At 38.6% G+C, this 17714-nt stretch overlaps 2 protein-coding genes and 1 pseudogene across 3 annotated transcripts; 1 reads left to right on the top strand and 2 right to left on the bottom strand.

The window, feature by feature from the left end:
• Positions 1-1605: 1605 nt before the first annotated feature.
• On the bottom strand, positions 1606-3269 carry LOC145606988 (uncharacterized). The gene is made up of 3 exons (XM_081662790.1): positions 2817-3269; positions 2058-2739; positions 1606-1967 (listed from the first exon to the last, which is right to left on the bottom strand). Exons 1-3 carry the CDS (start codon positions 3267-3269, stop codon positions 1606-1608), a joined length of 1497 nt encoding a protein of 498 aa, XP_081518916.1.
• A 5872-nt stretch (positions 3270-9141) lies between these two features.
• Positions 9142-13883, top strand: LOC145607750 (putative folate-biopterin transporter 7). Of its 2 annotated transcripts, none has more exons than XM_081663340.1 (3): positions 9142-9554; positions 10748-11876; positions 12783-13883. In XM_081663340.1, exons 1-2 carry the CDS (start codon positions 9293-9295, stop codon positions 11803-11805), a joined length of 1320 nt encoding a protein of 439 aa, XP_081519466.1. In that variant the 5' UTR covers positions 9142-9292; the 3' UTR covers positions 11806-11876; positions 12783-13883. The 2 variants fall into 2 exon arrangements, with proteins under 2 accessions (XP_081519466.1, XP_081519467.1); XM_081663341.1 differs by having other exon boundaries at positions 12844-13883.
• Positions 12870-13661, bottom strand: LOC145607751 (NADPH-dependent aldehyde reductase-like protein, chloroplastic pseudogene; annotated as a pseudogene).
• Positions 13884-17714: the final 3831 nt, after the last annotated feature.

Consider the following 17714-nt stretch of genomic DNA (forward strand, 5'->3'; position numbering starts at 1 on the left):
CAACTTTGGCCCGTCCGCCCAAATTAATCCCTACTTTTGATTATTATCTATTGCACCCAACTTTAGGGGTGATTAATTTTCGTTGCACCCTACAAGTTAAGCAACCTACTGTAGCCTGTAAACTGATGACGTGGCATCTCAACGGTTCTTTTTTTTAATTCCATGTTACAAAGTTTGACTTTTCCCTTCTCTCTCTTAAAAAAAGTCCCTTGCCTCTCCTTTCTTGTAAAAAAATAACCCATTCTCCATTGTTACTCCCTTTTGTTTGTGAAGGTTCACGAATTTCACCATTTTTTTGCTATGTCAAGTGGGTCTTCTTCGTCAAGGGGTGGTGGGTTGATTTCTACAAGAGTGAAGTGCAGATGTGGCGCATTTGCGGTGGTGCGAATGGCGAAAAGTGGTGATAACGCAAGGATGAAGTTCTTTGGTTGCCCTAATTGGCCTGTGAGTTTAATTTTTTAACACATATACAATTATTGTATGGATTTATATGAATTAGGGTTTGTGATTTAAATTGAATTGGGGGTTTTACTTTTGCAGGTTGGTGATTGTGGGTTTTTCCAGTGGGTTAATGTCACAAATGGAATTGATGTTGATTTGCGATTTAAGCTCTTTGAAAAAGACACTACTCTTGCTGAGAAGGAGATGGAAGTTGATTTCATGAAAGAGAAATTGAAGGTTGTTGAGAAGAAATTAGACATGAAGACAGAGGAGTTGAATGATATTAAAATGGAGCTCTCCCACACTAGGATTGAACTAATGAAGGCTACAAGAAATGAAAAAAATTTCTCAGTTGCACTGTTTGTGTCTTGGATTTTCTTTGCAATGTTTCTAGTTTATTTGAAAGCTTGAACTTTAGGATGTAATGGTAATGTTAGGTGTTCTTCATTAGTGACCTTACCAATGTAATGTATTATTATCAAGTAATGAATAAATAAACAATGTTGGGAATAGCATTTCTAATTCATAATTTGCAAGTACTTGTATAGTGCAAAATATTACCATACATAGTCATTGTTTCCAAAAGATAGCATTGGTTGCAAAATACACTACAAATAAACATTGTTTGCAAATTATGAGACAACACAACAATGTCACCCAAAAGTTGATGAAAACAGAGTTTTATAGCTATGCCTAAGTGAGACAGCCATCCATTACTGGGTTGGCTGATGCAGGGTTGAAGTCTGGCTGGACTGACTCATTTGGAACCAAGCCATTGCTGATGTGTGTCCTGGCCTTGCAGCATTTCCAGTTGCCCCTGACCTTGACCTTGTTGTTCTCACCTGCCTAGTTGTCTGCAAAAAGGGCAAAGCATAGAACATCAGAAAATTGGACAAAGTAGTAAAAAAAATAAAAAAAACAAAAAAAGATACAAACTTGTACACTTACTGAAGTAATTACAGATCCATCAGGTGCAAATAACACACCTACACCAACAGGTTGCTGGTTCCTGCCCCTACCTCTGCCCCTTCCCCTTCCTCTTGCTGCAGTAGCTCCTCCCCTTGCAGCACCAGCCCCCCTTGCAGCACCAGCACCAGAGCTTGAGCCTGCCCTCCCACCTCTTGAACCCCTTCCCATGTGAATCATCCTGCCACCCCTACCTAGTTAAGTAGGCTGTACTGTCATTGAGTGGTGTGCAGTTGATGGTTCAGCCTGAGGGGCTGTTGAAGCTTCTGCAACTACAGGATGCTTCTTTGGCCTGCCTCTAGGTTTCTTAGCAGGTGGGGGAGGGGGTTGTCTAGTGTCTTTCTCAAGACACTTCCTTTTATTATGTCCCTTGGTGTGGCATATGGAGCATGTCATTTCTACTCCATTCTTGGTGATGGTTCCAGCTTTTTTGGGATTTTCAAAAGGATCCTTGATCCTGTTCTTCCTAGGTCTCCCAGGTCCAATTTTAATTGGAGGTGGGTCAATTGGCATGGAGATCTTAGGCCAATGCCTTTCCCCTTCACATGGAGGAATAGATCCTAGACCATACATCAAACAACCCAAAATTTGAATTTACATACTAAGTTAACATTAAAAAGCAAATGGCAAGTTAAAAGTGAGATGTATACCTGCATAAGCTTTGAGGTAGGTTGCCTTGTGGTAGCATTCATCAACATACTGCTCAGCTTCTTGTCTGATGTAATAAATAGAAGCCACTACATGGCAACATGGGATACCAAGCATATCCCATTTCCTGCATGTGCAGCTCCTTGTCTCTAAGTTCACTACTAGCTGATCCAAGTAGTATGTCACATTGAACAGGGTCTTAGAAGATGGCATGACCTCACACTCAGCTGCCTTTATGTCTAACTTTGCTTGAATTCTTGGGCAAAGCATTGTTGTGGCTTTCATCATTTGCTGCCTCTTCATCACTAGCCTCTGCATCAAAGCAGTTCTGATGTCTTCTAGGCAATACAACAAGTGCTTTGTCCTGGCTTGAATGATATAGCCATTAAAAGTCTCAGCAATGTTACTTGTAATGGCATCTGTTTTGGCATCAGGTTTCAGGAATGCCCTACAAAACAGCTTAGGGTTGTAGCCAATGAAAGCATTCATGGCATCCTCATTCACCTTTCCTAAATTCTCAAGGTTCTCCTCATAGTCAGCCATGTTGTATGCTTTGGCTATCCTCCAAAAAAGCAGTTTGAGTTCATCTCCCCTATATGTCTTGTGCCAATGTGCAAAGATATGTCTTGCACAATGCCTGTGCTCTGCATTTGGCAGCACAGCTGACACTCCATGCAAGATGCTCTGTACAGTAAGTTGGGATCAGACATTTTTAAATTAAAGAAACTAATGCAAGCAGCAAATTAAAGCAAAGATCAAACCTGGTGCTGATCTGAGAGGATTGCCAAGCCTTCCCCATCTTTTAGATCCAGAGTACTCTGCATCTGCTTGAAGAACCACTCCCAACTCTCATTGTTCTCACCTTCAACAATGGCCCAACAAACAGGGTACATCTGGTCATTGCTGTCTCTTCCCACAGCTGACAGAAGCTGACCCCCCAAGAAGGTCTTTATGAAGCAAGCATCTACTGCAAGCACCTTCCTGCAGCCCTCCTGCCACCCCACCTTCACCCCTTCAAAGCATATAAAGAGCCTCTTAAAGATTGGAGGCTCTTTCTCAGAATCTGTAACCAACTCCAACCTAGTGTCAGGGCTGGTTCTATGCAATGCAGCTATGTAGCTACCCAGCTTGTTGTAATGATCATGCATAGAACCATGCAACATTCTATGTGCCTGGTATTTAATCTTGTAGGCAAAATCCCTACTCACCAACATTTTAAAAGCTTTCCTCACACACTCCTGGATTTCCTTTGCAGGCCAGTGAGGCCTTGTCTTGAAAACCTCAAGGAACTGACCAGCTACTCAACTTGACTTCAGCTGCCTATTCCTCTTCATGTTCCTCTGACACCAATGTTCCCCTCTCACAGTCTTCACAACTATACAAGCCCTTCTACTGTCCCATGAAGCATACAGATAAAAAGGGCACCCTTCTACACAGCAAACCCCTGTTCTTTGTTACCTTCCACTGTCACTCACTTTGAAATAAACATCCCTACCCTGTAAAATCCCATACTTAGCTACTGTTGCCCTAAACTCAGATCTGTTAGCAAATCTCTGCCCCACTTCCCATTTGAAAGTGGCAAAATCAGTGTGTGCAAGTGACACTGATCTGCTGGGCTTTATTCTGACTCCTGGTTCTAACTCCTCTTCACCACTGTCAGGTGGTGTATGCACCTCATCATCACTCAGCTCATAGTCACTCTGTGGCCCAGAACCTCAGCTGATGTCCCCTCAATAACCTCAGCTGCTCTGCCCTCAACAACCTCTGCTGCTGTTCCCTCACCAACCTCAGTTGCTGTCTCTCCCTCCTTGTCTATATTCAGCCACTGAACTGTCTCCTTTTGTATTCTCCTAGCATTGTCAATTAACTTGGCAGTTGCATCTTTCACCCTTTGCCTAGCTAAACTGTACTCCTCATCATCAGTTTCTGATTCATATTCCTCATCCAATAACTCCTCCCTCTCTTCTACCTCTAAGTCATCTAACCCTTGCACCTGTTCTCCTACTTCAGCATCTAGGTCATCACCCTGCCCAGGTTCATCTTCTCCCCCAGTATTATCCTCTGCATCATCACTGTCCACATCTGAGTACACCTCCCCAAAAAAAGTTGCTGGTGCTTTCCCTTTGTCTACAGATACCCCTTTCCCTTTGCTTGACTCTACCCCTTTCCCTTGTCTGTAGCTGCCCTTTTCCCCTTGTTCACCTCTACTTCTGGTTCTGGTGGCTGATAGGGTGGATCCTCTCTGTCACTCTCAGAACTAACTGTTGGAATCAGCTCATGTAAAGGAAGGGGGCTGTCAGGTCTTGCATCTTCCCATTCATAACTGTTCAACAATTGAGAGTTGATTTGTGAAGGTGAAGGAAAAGTAGGTGCTGTGGGATATGTTTTAGCCAAGTCTGAATTAGGGTTTATAACATATTTCACTTTGAGAGTACTTTGGTTTGGTACAGTATTGGTGGGTGGAATGGCAACAAAAGGAGTTGGAGCATCTTCTTTTTCATTTAATGAGCTGTCAAGGGTATTTTGGGAAGGCTCAAAAATAGTCAAGGGAGGCTGACTTTTGTTCCTTGGACTTGCTCTCACTTGTGGTCCCCTCTTCACAGGTAGTTTTTTAGTTCTCACATTTTTTGTGTTTTTTGATGAGGTAGGCTGTTTCTCTTTTGGGAAGAGTATTGGGTCATTTTGACCATGCACAACATACACATCAACAACTCTATTATTAAGTGACACATCTATCATCTCCCTCATGTTGTCATCATCATCAACTCTCCTCAACCCACCTTTCAAGCTCAGTCCTGGAACTAAGTACATAAACCCCTGTACTCTATCCTTATACTTCCCACACCTCATAACCAATTCCATCAGATAAAAAGCACACAACTGATCAGGGTTTACATTAAAGGTTCTACCTTTACCATTCATATAACACAATTCACCATTGTCAAGATGTTGAAACACTCCTCCATGCCACATTTTCAAGGTAAATTTATTTGGAGCCATACCTAATTTAAAAGCAATTGCATTACAACCAACACTACACTAATTCAAGGCAATTAGGGTTCGAATTTAAGCAGTCAAACCAACAACAACAAAACACCCAGTATCACAAACACACAACAATTCGCAGATTTGAAGCAAATATAAGTCATATCATTACTGAAATTAGTCATTTCCAAGTGTAATTAGTTAGGGTTTCACGACAATATGCATAATTTAAGCACAAATTCGGCAGAAATGAAGCAAAAGATTAGGGTTCAAACACTTACCCAAAATGGAAGATCGACACTTTCCCAACAACTATTGGTGCTTTTCCTTCTCAGAAATCGACGATCGTCACGTTTCCCCAAGTACAATGGTGGTTAGAGCTTCAATAATGGCGTCAATTTGAGTTTTTTTTTCGATGCTCTGTTGTACGAAATGAAGGAGTTAATGAAAAGGGAGGGAGTAGCAGAGAGAGTAATGAGAGTAGTTGGGAGGGAAAGCTGACGTGGCACTAACAAAAGAGGGAAACCTCCAACTCACAAAAAGGTGACCTTCTAATCAGGTTACAGGTAAAACGGGTGCAACGAAAATTAATCACCCCTAAAGTTGGGTGCAATAGATAATAATCAAAAGTAGGGATTAATTTGGGCGGACGGGCCAAAGTTGGGATTTATGGGAGCAATATTTCCTTACTTATATATATATATATATAAAAAAAAAAAATACTTGCACTCGGTCATATAAGGCTGTAATTTATGAATATTAAATTTGGAAACATTTAGCTAGAAGATGATAAGCGTGGAAGATTTGTACGAAGTTTTTTAAGTGAAATAGTTTTAAAAATAGTGCCGTAAGGTAGTAAAAGGGAGTAGTGAAAAATAGAAAACTAATTTTGGCACACCCCGATGTGAGAGCGCAGTTTTCTATACTCTTCTCATATAGGGGTGTGCCAAATCATTTCCCTGAAAAGTAGAATAAGGTGAATGTGTTGAGAAGAAGAACTTATTATAACACTTCAAAATATTGGAATTTAAAAATAACTAGAGATTTGAATTATTGCAATTAGTTTTTCTTAAACTTATATTTGTAAGGTGATTAGTTTAGAGCCCAAATTTCGATTTGTTGAAGGGGTAGCTAATTTGATGCTTTGCGTTTTCCGGTTGTGTGGAAAATGAGCTTAGAGCACCCTTATATATTCATGAACATATAAAAAAATGTTCATGTTACTATTCAAAAAAAAAAAAAAAAAAAAAAAAAAAAAAAAAAACCCCTCTCTCTCTTATAGACATAAACCAAACAAATAATTTCCAACATCCTCCTCTTAGCCATGAACCAATAAAAAATTGTTCATGTTACTATTCACCTATCCCACCTCAATTTATCTTTTTACTAAAAATTAAAATACATACATAATTAATACGGAGTAATATATTAGTGGAAAAATACACTTTAATAATCCCAACTATTAGCAATTTACTTTCAATAAAATATCCCAACTAAGTTTTATTATCTAATAATCTCAACTATGCTATGAGTTTTCCTCTAGCAGTCCCAACCGGTCAACGAAGAGTCAACGACTGTTATAAGAGGTAACCATGACACGTGTCGATACATGATTGGCTCAAAATTAAAAAAAAAAAAAAAGAAAAAACGCAAATCTCCAGCCACTCCCTTCTCCCCTTCCCCCACCAAATAACCCCTCAGCCCAACCCCTTACAGCCTTACCCCACCTGGAACCAGCCGCCGCCACCTTAACACCCTTAAAGAGCCGCCAGACCCATCCCAACCCCCAAATCCAATACAACGGCCAGTGGGATTACTTCAATTAGCAGACCAAATCAGCACAGTCGTTGATTCAAGAGCCGAGGCTGGTGAGTGGTGAAGAGCATGGAAGTGACATCGTCGGAGGAGTTTCGGTGGCGAGGAACGAAGAATTTGAGGACAGAAGTTGAAATGGTGAGAGATTGGCCTGGGATTCGAAACGGTGGTAGATCGGGGTGGGGTTTTACGAAGCTTGAGATTGGGATTCGAGTTGTGTCCGCCATTGATGCATGGGGGTTGAGATTGCGGTGAGTGGCGGTGTTAATTTGCAGGTGGTTTATGGCGGTGAAATTCCGGTGCTATAATTCCGTCAGAGTTCTCGACTCTCACTAAGCTTGAGGTGTTGGTTTGCAGGTGGTTGATTGCGGTTGTGTTGGTTTTGGGGGTTGGGACTTTAGAGGGGTCGGCCGGCCGTTTTAGGGGGCGGTTGGCCGGTTTCCGAGGGGGGTCAGGGGTTGGACTAATGGTTTTACGGTGGGGGAAGATGGAGAAGGGAGTGGCCGGGGTGTTTGGTTTTTTTCTCTTTTTTTTAAATTTTTTTTTCTAGACAAACCACGTGATGACACGTGGAATTAAAAAAACAGTTACCACTTCAGCAGGTACCCAGTTACTCCGATTGCTGGAGGAAAACTCATAGCGTAGTTGGGATTATTAGATAATAAACCTTAGTTGGGATTATTGGAAGTAAATCGCTAATAGTTGGGATTATTAAAATGTATTTTTCCTATATTAATCTCATTTGATATGTAATTTATTGTTATTACCGTAATTAGTTACGTTTTATTATTAGGAAATTACTATTAGCATTATTTGCGTGCGAAATTAGCTAAAATTACCATAATTATTGTTGTTAATTAATTGTCTGCTTAGCGTTATATATACATAAATGGTAACGTTATAATTTTTTGTAACGTTAATAACCAATCCAACAACATGCATGGTGATAAGTGGCGCAATTTAAATGATGCTAATGTCACCAATTCCCCTTTTTAATTTTTTTTTTTTAAAAAATAATTCCTTCCAAATTCACGTGACTTTTTGTATAAAATATCACCAAAAGCAATTTTTTGTCGGACAAACAATTTTTCACGGTTGGTTTGCTTTTCCAAACGGTTTATAGTTGTTCATAGCACTGTTCACCAATATTTAAACTTTTAATATTATTTTATGTAAACATTAACTCAAATAATTTCTTCCACTCATGGTTAAGGGTGCTCTTAGGCTCCTTGGAAAATGGTTCTTACTCTCGTTTTAGTATTGGATTGTGGCTTTTATTATCTTGTGCTAGTTGTTCTCATATTGCTTGTACAATAGATTTCTTATTTGTTCATGTTTATGTACATATCAAACACACTTAAAGAAATAGAGGGAGTATTATTTGTTCAGGTTCATATAGTTGGTGCAACATTTAGGACTACGGGTCTTCAAAAAATTGACCCAAACCGAAAAACAAAGCCACTTCAAACCGAATCTAAGAGAACTAGTCTAGTCTCTCATTTTTGAGAAATTTAAATTTTCGACTTTCAATCGGATTCAATATAGTCTAAAGAAATTTTAATTTTTCGATTTTCAATCCGATTCGATCTAGTAAAAAAAAATTAATTAAATCAAAGGGACCCTAATTATCATTAATCATTGTTCATTGGTCTTATTTTAGTAGTTCACCAGTCACCACGTACTCTCTCTTAGGAATGGCAATGGATCGGATGTGGGTCGGGTGATGCTTCATCCGCCTCCATCCGCCAAAAATCAATCCATCACCCGACCCATCCATTACCTAATTTTCCTTCATCCACATCCGATCCATCCGTCATCCATGGATGAATCGGGTGGATCGGGTGATAATTCGGGTGAAATATATATATATAAATACAACTTTGCACATTAATAATTAAAATTGAGATTTGAAAAAAAATGATCAATTAATTAAAACTTTTATACATCCTTCTAATACTCGTTCCTTTTTACTAAATTAAAAACAAATGTCAATTCCTAACACTACAATAGACATTAATTTATTAAAAAAAAATTTTAGTTTTATTCTTTTATATATAAATTTAACGGGTGGATGGATGGGTCGGGTGATGGATCGGGTGATGGGTTGGATGTACCATCATCCGTATCCGACCCGATCCGTCACCCAACCCATCCATCATCCATCCGTCATCCGCTTAAGTTCGGGTTTTCATCCATATATTTGGATCGGGTGGATGGTTATCCATCGGGTTTGGATGATATTGCCACCCCTACTCTCTCTCCTTTTCTTTTCTTTCCTCTTAAGTCACCCCCTCACATCTTCCTCTCTCCTGAACCTTCCCTCTCTTTCCCAAATTACCGCTTCAAATCACCAATCATCATCAACCAAATCTGAAAATTTTCCAAATTTCAGCTCAAATTAATCGAATTACATAATTCCATTATTTGGGTGATAAAAATGGGGGAAAAGGGAAAGGGAAAGGGAATGGGGATGATGAAGTGTTTACTTGGAATGGGATACTGGGTTCAAGGATTCCGGTGTTTTCCATGGTTAGCCATCATTTTTTTCCTTAAAGATGGTCTTCAAATTGACCCTTCTACCCTTCAGATTCTTCTCAATTCTGCTAATCTTCCTATGGTTGGTAAACCCCTTTACGGCGTCGTTTCTGATTCTGTCTACTTCTATGGCCAACATCGTCTTCCTTATATTTCCCTTGGAGGTAACCCTTTCTTCCTCCCTCTTTTTATTATTTTTTTAATCGGTGATGTAGTCGGGATTTGATCCGGGGTGATTTAAACCACCCCGAGGACTTTACCGACTAAACTAGCTGGCTGTTATATGCACTTTTTAGTTTTTATATGGAATATTGGTTTGTGCTACAGTGCAAGTAAAGTTATGTTGAACACTTTCTCACTTTACTCCTCACTTGTCAATTTGTCTTAGTTGACTTTTATGTTTTTGGGTTTTCTGATATGTCATTTGTATGGTCTTGGGTTTTATTTTCTTTTAAATTATTAATACTTGTACTTGATTATTTAAGGTTGTGATTTGTGGATATCAAATTTGGAAAAATTTAGCTAGAAAATGATAGGGGTGGAAGATTTGTATGTGTCACTAGAAAAAGTCAAATTGTGAAAGTTCAGTTGAAATAGAAAGACTACAATTTGATGTGATAAAATGCCATGTATACTTGGGCACAGTACCTTTATAATGGTTCGTTCTTTTTACTTGGAGGAGTCGTACTTATTTGTGCTTATTTGAACTTATGTGTAAAATTTATACTTAGCTTATAGATTTTTTTGAACTTGTTGGAGCTTTTTTGAAGTTGTGAAAGTGTATTACCTCTGTTTTCGAAATTTCTTAACATTTCCAAATTGCACACAAATTGAAGCAATTAGAGAAGAGAGTGTGTTGATTAGCGAGTGAAGGTAAAATAGAGAGGTGAATAAAGTTAGAGAGATTTTAAAAAGGTGGGTGAATGTAAGAAAAATGTGAATAAGATATGAGAGTGACTGATAAGGAGCAAGTATTGTGGTGTAAGGTAGTATAAGTGGTTTGCGAAATTAGAAAAAGGTGTAATAAGAAAAGGTAGTATCTTAGTTGTGAATCAGACTTGGGTAATCCTTATATTGAAGTATGAATTTGCTGTAACTCATCAAAACTTATTGGCATTTTTCTAAACTTATTTCTGTAAGGTGAAGAGTTTAGAGCCCAAATTTCAATCTGTAGAAGGTGTAGCTAATTTGATGCTCTGCGGTTGAACTGAAAATGAGCTTAGGCTACTTGGAAAATGATTCTAACTCTCTTTTTAGTATTGGATTGTGGCCTTTTTTTAATCTTGTGCTAGTTTTTCTCATATTGCTGGTAGCCTGGTACAATATAGTTCTTACTTGTTCATGTTTATGGATGCAGCTATTCTGCAAGCTGTTTCATGGATAGCAGTAGCTATGTTTGCTTCGTCAAGCATCTCTATCTCCACCATTACTTTCTATCTCCTCCTGAGCAACTTAGGTGCCTCTATTGCTGAGGTTGCTAATGATGCTATGGTAGCTGAGATTAGCAAACAACCCGATTCATCAAAGAAAGGGCAATCATCTTCTTCAGGGGAGCTTCAATCTTTTGTTTGGATGGCTTCTTCAGTTGGGGGAGTTCTTGGGAATTTAGTAGGAGGGGTTGCCATTGAAAAGTTTAGCCCACGATTTATGTTCCTAGCTTATGGTGCAATCCTTATCATCCAGTTCTTGATAACTATATTGGTTAATGAGAGATCTCTTAACCTTCCCAATAATCAAGCTGCTGGTGGGATAAAAGACAAGCTTGCTGAGCTTGCAAGTGCACTGCGCAAGCCAGAGATTGCTTACTCCATTGGTTGGCTTGTAGCCTCTTATGCCATGACCCCTGCCCTTGTTGGAACAATGTTCTACTATCAAACTCAGGCTTTAGGTATTGATTCATCAGTGTTGGGGATTTCCAAGGTGTTTGGCCAAGTAGGAATGCTTTTGTGGAGTTTTTTTTACAACAAGAGCCTGAAATCAGCTTCCCCGAGGAAAGTAATGTGTGCTATTCAAGTGACTCTTGCTGTTTTCATGGTTTCTGATTCGTTTTTTGTTACCAAATTTTATCAGAACATGGGGCTTCCAGATTCCGTGTATGTTGTAATTTTTTCTGGTCTACAGGAGGTTCTTTTTTTCTTCAAGATACTACCCTTTAGTGTTTTGATTGCACAGCTCTGTCCACCTGGGTGTGAGGGTTCTCTGATGGCATTTGTGATGTCTGCCATTGCCCTTGCAATGATTGTTGGTGGGTATCTTGGTGTTGCACTTGCATCTTTTGTTGGTGTTACTGGGACCAATTTCTCTGGATTACCGCTTGGACTTTTGATACAAGCAGCATGCACAATAATACCCCTCTTTTTGTCGTCCTGGATACCTGATCATGTAAAAGCCGATGTTGCAAAGAAGAAAGAATAATTCAGTATGTACATCATTATGCTGTAGAGCTGGGAAATAGGTTGTTCAACAATCTCAGATTCTCAGTAAAGGTAGATGCATTTCCTTTTATATCTTTATCAAGTTGATTGATTTTAGTGATGAATATGTCTTTGTCTTTTGTAGAGCGATAGAGTTATACATCGTCTATATTTTGTTGTTATGAAGCTCTCAAATAGGAAAACCACTGCAGGTCTGCAGTAGCTTGAAATCCTAGAATGAACTCAATATATCAATGCATGGGTTATTTTACCTTTGGTTGACTGTCACTATATGGGGGCAACTGGTATGAATTTGGAAATGAAGTGAAAAGGAAACTAATAAGAGGGAAGAATAGGAATCATTTAACTCTTACCTTTTCATTTGTATGGTTTAATCATGAAAAGGAATCATTTAACTCTTACCTTTTCAATTATTACCTTAGGTTTTAGAGAGGAAACAAATATGTGGAAACTATTACCCCTAGGTTATGCAAACCTTCTAACCAAACAGTTGGTAGCGGTAATTGTTTAATTGAATCCATTCCCAACCCAAAAAACTCTCTTACCAAACATGCTCGAAATGTTAATTATATGTTGTTTTTGTGTCATCAAGATAATCTGTGATTATTGATTTATTTTTTTTGACGGGATCTGTGATTTATCCTTCCATCAATGTCCCATTTTCTCTTTTTAATAAAAAGGTTTAGCTCAAGTCATTTCGTCTTAGGGTCAAAGAAGAATGTTTTATAAACCTAAAAGTTTGTAGTTGGTTCCAGCCTACTAAGGACAGACCTGCCTGCCAGCTTTTAAGCCAGTTTAGGTTGTGCATATTGTAATTTGTTGATTAAATTCAAGGTAGTAGTATTTTGAGTTTGAATCAAATTTTCACTAGCTCTAGAATTGGCAATACACAGATTGTGAACATCTTTATTTGGCAATTGTTCATGATTCAGTAATGTGAGTACTATGATAAAACAGAGTATTATTTGTAAGGATCCCCTCAAGCAGGAAACCTCATCGTCTACACAAAACATGTCAGATCAAGAAGGCATCCCATGCTCTATATTATACAAATCCACCATTGGCTCGAATGATCTGGCCGTTGACCCACTCACCACCGTCACCAGCCAAGAATCCTACAAGCGGCGCAACATCCTTTGGCTCACCAAGTCGTTCCATCGGTGAAGCATTAATTGCTGCCTGGATTTTCTCTGTGGCACCAGCAAAGAACAACTCAGTAGCAATGGGACCTGGAGCTACACAGTTAGCTGTAATACTGGTTCCCTTGAGCTCCTTCGCCAAAATCTTGGTCATTGCCTCAACTGCCGCCTTGGAAGCCGTGTATGCTCCATACCCTGGCCGGTAAACTGCTGCCAGAGAAGATGAGAATGTAATAATCCGTCCTCCACCTCCACGCTTCACCCTCTTGGCTGCCTCCTTACAGCACAAAAATGTTCCCTTAGTATTTACACCAAAGGCTTTGTCGAAATCTTCTATAGTGGTTTCAGCAATGGAAGGGTACTTTGGGTCAAGGATGCCTGCTGTGGTCACAACAATATGGGGTTGGGCCTGGAAGGCTTCTTCTGCTGCATTGAACAAGGCCTCGACTTGAGCTGGATCAGAGACATCTGCTTGGACCGCGACAGACCTGGTTTCAGACCCATGAGAGCTAATCTGGGATACCACCTCTTGTGCTAGTGTTGGATTTGAAGTGTAGTTGACTACGACTTTAGCGCCAAGGGATGCAAGGTGGAGAGCGATCTCTTTACCAATGCCGCGGGAGGCTCCAGTGACGATAGCTACTCTGTCTTGTAGAGAAAGGGTGCTGGAAGATGATGCATTTGAGTCTGCTGCCATTTTGAGGTTGGGTGCGCTTGTGTTTTGGTGGGTGAATTGTTGAATTAGTGATTTGTATGAGATTGGAGAGCTTGTGTTGTGTTTGACATATATAGGAGATTATGAAGTACGAGTAATATTAAACACTAGTATTGATTATTTTATATTTCTATTAGACGGCAACAAATATAAATTATTTTTTCTTTTGGGGTGAACAAATATAAATTATGCTTCTTATAGCTACTGATGTCAGTGCTAACGTCTGTCCATCATATGAGGTATATTAATAGCTTACCCTCTCTGGGTTGACTTATTTTTATTATACCACGTTCCTCTTTTCTTATAAGAAATACTGGCTTTTGTGGTATAATGTTTTGATATCTTTTTAAATTTCTTTTAATGTGTATATTGATTTTTACATTTGTTTTTCTATCCCGTTATATATTATATGTAACTTTTGATTTTTTTGAAATACTTTATATTTCACAATTAATATCTAAAAGTTGCACATAATAGATAGGAAAAATTAGAAAAAATAATCTCAACTTTTATTGATTTTGTTCCAATAATCCCAACTTTGGATTATTACAGAATAATCCGAACTTTGGGGGTGTCTCTTTTTCTTCAATCCCAAACCCGTCAACGGAAGTCAATGACCTATTATATCAGGTCACTTGACACGTGTCAAGTTCTGAGTGGTCCAAATATTTTTAAATTATAAGAAAAACAAAAACAAAAACAAAAAATTCAGAAAACCCACTGCCAACCTAACTTCCACCACCACGCCCTTCCACCACCACTGCCCTTACACCAGTAGCCCACCCTTACCTCCACCACCACTGCCCAATTCGCCGGACCGTCGCGTCAACTCTATTCCACGCAACAAACCACCTCACGCAACCACCAAAGTAATACATCCCCACTCCAAAAAAACCACAAATCGCAGCCAAATTCGACCAACACAAAATGAATCGCAGCATCGCCGCGAGGGGAGGGGAAAGACGACGTAGGGGGAGAGGAATAAGCGGCGCAGGGGGAGGGGAATATAGCAGCAGCGAGAATTTGGGGTTATGCTGGTGGTTTTTGGGATAAAAACCACCATCCTTCCTCCTTGAAACCCCCACAAAGCCACCAATAAAAACCCTCCCAATTCCACCCCAAAATTCACCGCCCTGCGCCGCTAATCCCCCTCCCCCTACGCCGCTTATACCCCTCCCCTGCATCGTTAATTCCCCCTCCCCCTACGCGCTGATAATTCTCGATTTGAAGACATGTATGAAATGTAATTGAGGTTGCGAAAATAGGTGGGGCTGGGATTAGGGGTTTTGGAGATGGTGTTTTGCGATGTGGGAAAGAGTCGCGGTCTTTTCGATGGTGTTTTCAAGGGTGGGAGAAGGGGAGGGGGGAGTTTTTATGGGAGGGGGGAGGGGTTTCGTGGGTGGGGGAAGGGAGGGAGAGGTGTTTCGGCAGGTGGGTAGTGGTGGTCGGGGGGTGGGGGCAATTTTCCGACTACGTGGGGGTGTTTTCGGGTGGGGTCTGGTGGAAGGGGTGGGGGAGCGATGGTGGATGGGATGGTTTTGGGTGGGGTGCTGGTTCTGGTGGTTAAGGGGGAAGGGGGGGTGGGTTTATGTTTTTTTTTTTTTTAATTTTCAAAGTTTTTTTTTTTATTTTGGACTAATCATGTACTGACACGTGGCTTTTAAAAAACATAAAAAAAAAAAAAAAAAAAAAAAAAAAAATTAACCTTCTCAACAGGTAACCGGTCATAAGGACTGAAGAAAAAGAAGACCCCCCAAAGTTCGGATTATTCCCGAATAATCTTAAGTTGGGATTATTGTACCAAAATTGATGAAAGTTGGGATTATTATTTCTAATTTTTCCTAATAGGTAAACGGATGTAGTATAATGATATTTAATACTATGCATATTCATTTTTATTTATATGTAACACAAGCCAATTTGGGGTTTATTTTATTTATGTTTTTATTTTTATTAATTGCATTATTCACTTCCACTTTTAGAACTTAATTTATTTATTATTTTATATTTTCTAAATTTGTATTTTCATCGCTCCATCTTTTTTACCTCCCCTTCTTTTTCTTCTTTCTTTAATATCCTAACTAATAGAAATGTTTGTATCGCACATAAAAGGCGTAGAGAATTGACTATTAGTTTGGTGTATAGCACAAGAAGGGCGTGGGTATTGTAGACACCCAAATGTGTCTCATCAAAACCAAACCTAGTGATGAATACTTTTCACGTCATTTGATTATCGAACGAAGTGAAAGTGTGAAAAGTATAGTGATGCGATTGTTTTTATTAAATCTTTTTCTTTCTGTTTTCGAAAATGTGCTCTATTTATGAAAATAGCCAGTCCAATTTAGTTTGGTCCATGATAAGGGTCAAATAATAGTGTAGTTGGATTGGGTTCGAAAAGAGGTTTCCAACGAAATATAAGTCCAATTCCGACGAATAATAAGGAAGTTATGACCAAAATACTAAATTGGGCCCGAAATGATTTTTATATGCGGCCCAATGATTTAGAGGAGGGCATACTATTAATTATTATTCCTAAAGTTATTAAGATTGACTTTAGTCTTTTAGAATAATCTAGAAGGTTTTTTTAAATCCTAATGGAATTATGATTGATACTTGTATTTTAAAGAGTTCTACTTGGAATAAAATAAGTGTTTTATGATAAATCCGATTTTAATTGATAAACACGGAATTTACTACTTAATCTTATTAAGAAGAGGATTCCGCGTACAAAGCGCGTTTTATTTCCGAATCAATGCGAGACGACAAGCCTGTCGCTGGCCCATGTCGTATGAGGTTTTTTATTCCGAATGGAACTTGATTTCCTTTCTATCGGTTTCCGAACTTTTTTTTTCTAAAAATAGGGTCCTTGACCTCCGTTTTCAAATCATCCACAACCATTAATTCTTTCTCTTCTCTCTTTTGATTAATAGCTTAATATTTCTCCCTCTTTCTTTCTAGCTAGCTTTTTCACAAATACCATACCACACTCATTAGTTAGGATTCTAGACACACCTAGCTAAGTTCGAAGTTGCCTTCGCCCTAGACATGAAAGGTTGATACTTTATGAGGGTTTGGACCCCAAATCCAATTTCTAATCCCTATTTCAATTCTTTGATTTAATTCTTTGATTTTATTATTTTATTGAAGTTTACTAACACGTGTATTTTGTTATTGGAAAGAGGTACGATGCATCAAAGTGAGTAGTTTTATTACTCTATTCTTCTAGGAAGCATGCTTAGATTACTTTATTAATTCCTAGTATCATGTTAGGATGTCTTTATTGTTTTCTAGTATCATTATTAGGGTGTTTCCTATGCTTTCTAATATCAAGTTAGGGCTAAAGTTTTAATCTTTATTGTTTAGTGACATGCTAGGATTTGTTATTAATCTTGTTAGTATCATGTTTAGGATCTTGCTATTATTATTACGCTTTATTAATATGATGATTATGATGATTGTTATAGTTATAATTGTTATTATCATGTTGCTTGATATTATGTTATTGTTGTTTTTTATTGATCGCGCCTTTTCTGCAGGTTTAAAGGGAATTTGTACTTGAAATGCCTAATAAGATAATTAACCAGTGTGTCTCCCGGGCGATGCTCCAGGTTGCTAATTTGTGTACTTCAATTCTTGCTTTAATTTAACAATTATGTTGGACTATTTGTGTAGTTAGTGTTTGTAGTGGTTCGGGCATTGCTTTGGATGTCACCTTTTTTTTTTTTTTTTGTATTTATATTTTAATCTTGTGAAATATAAACGAATTATATTACTTCTAATTTGGTTAAGTTAAAGTATTGTGTAGAACGGACTCACGTGAGTCCGGTCATACAAACAAAAAAAATTTTAAAATATTTTTTGTCGGAAATAAGATAATGACAGTCAGATATTAGATTATAATTATCAGATATTAGGTTATAAGTGTCAGAAAATAGATAATAATGGTCAGATATCATATTATACTTATCAGGTATTAGCTTATTATTGTCAGATTATAGGTTTTCATTGTCAAAAATTAGATTATAATGGTCAAAT

The sequence above is a fragment of the Chenopodium album genome, chromosome 23, assembly GCF_948465745.1.
Source record: "Chenopodium album chromosome 23, dcCheAlbu1.1, whole genome shotgun sequence".
Classification (NCBI taxonomy): Eukaryota; Viridiplantae; Streptophyta; class Magnoliopsida; order Caryophyllales; family Amaranthaceae; genus Chenopodium; species Chenopodium album.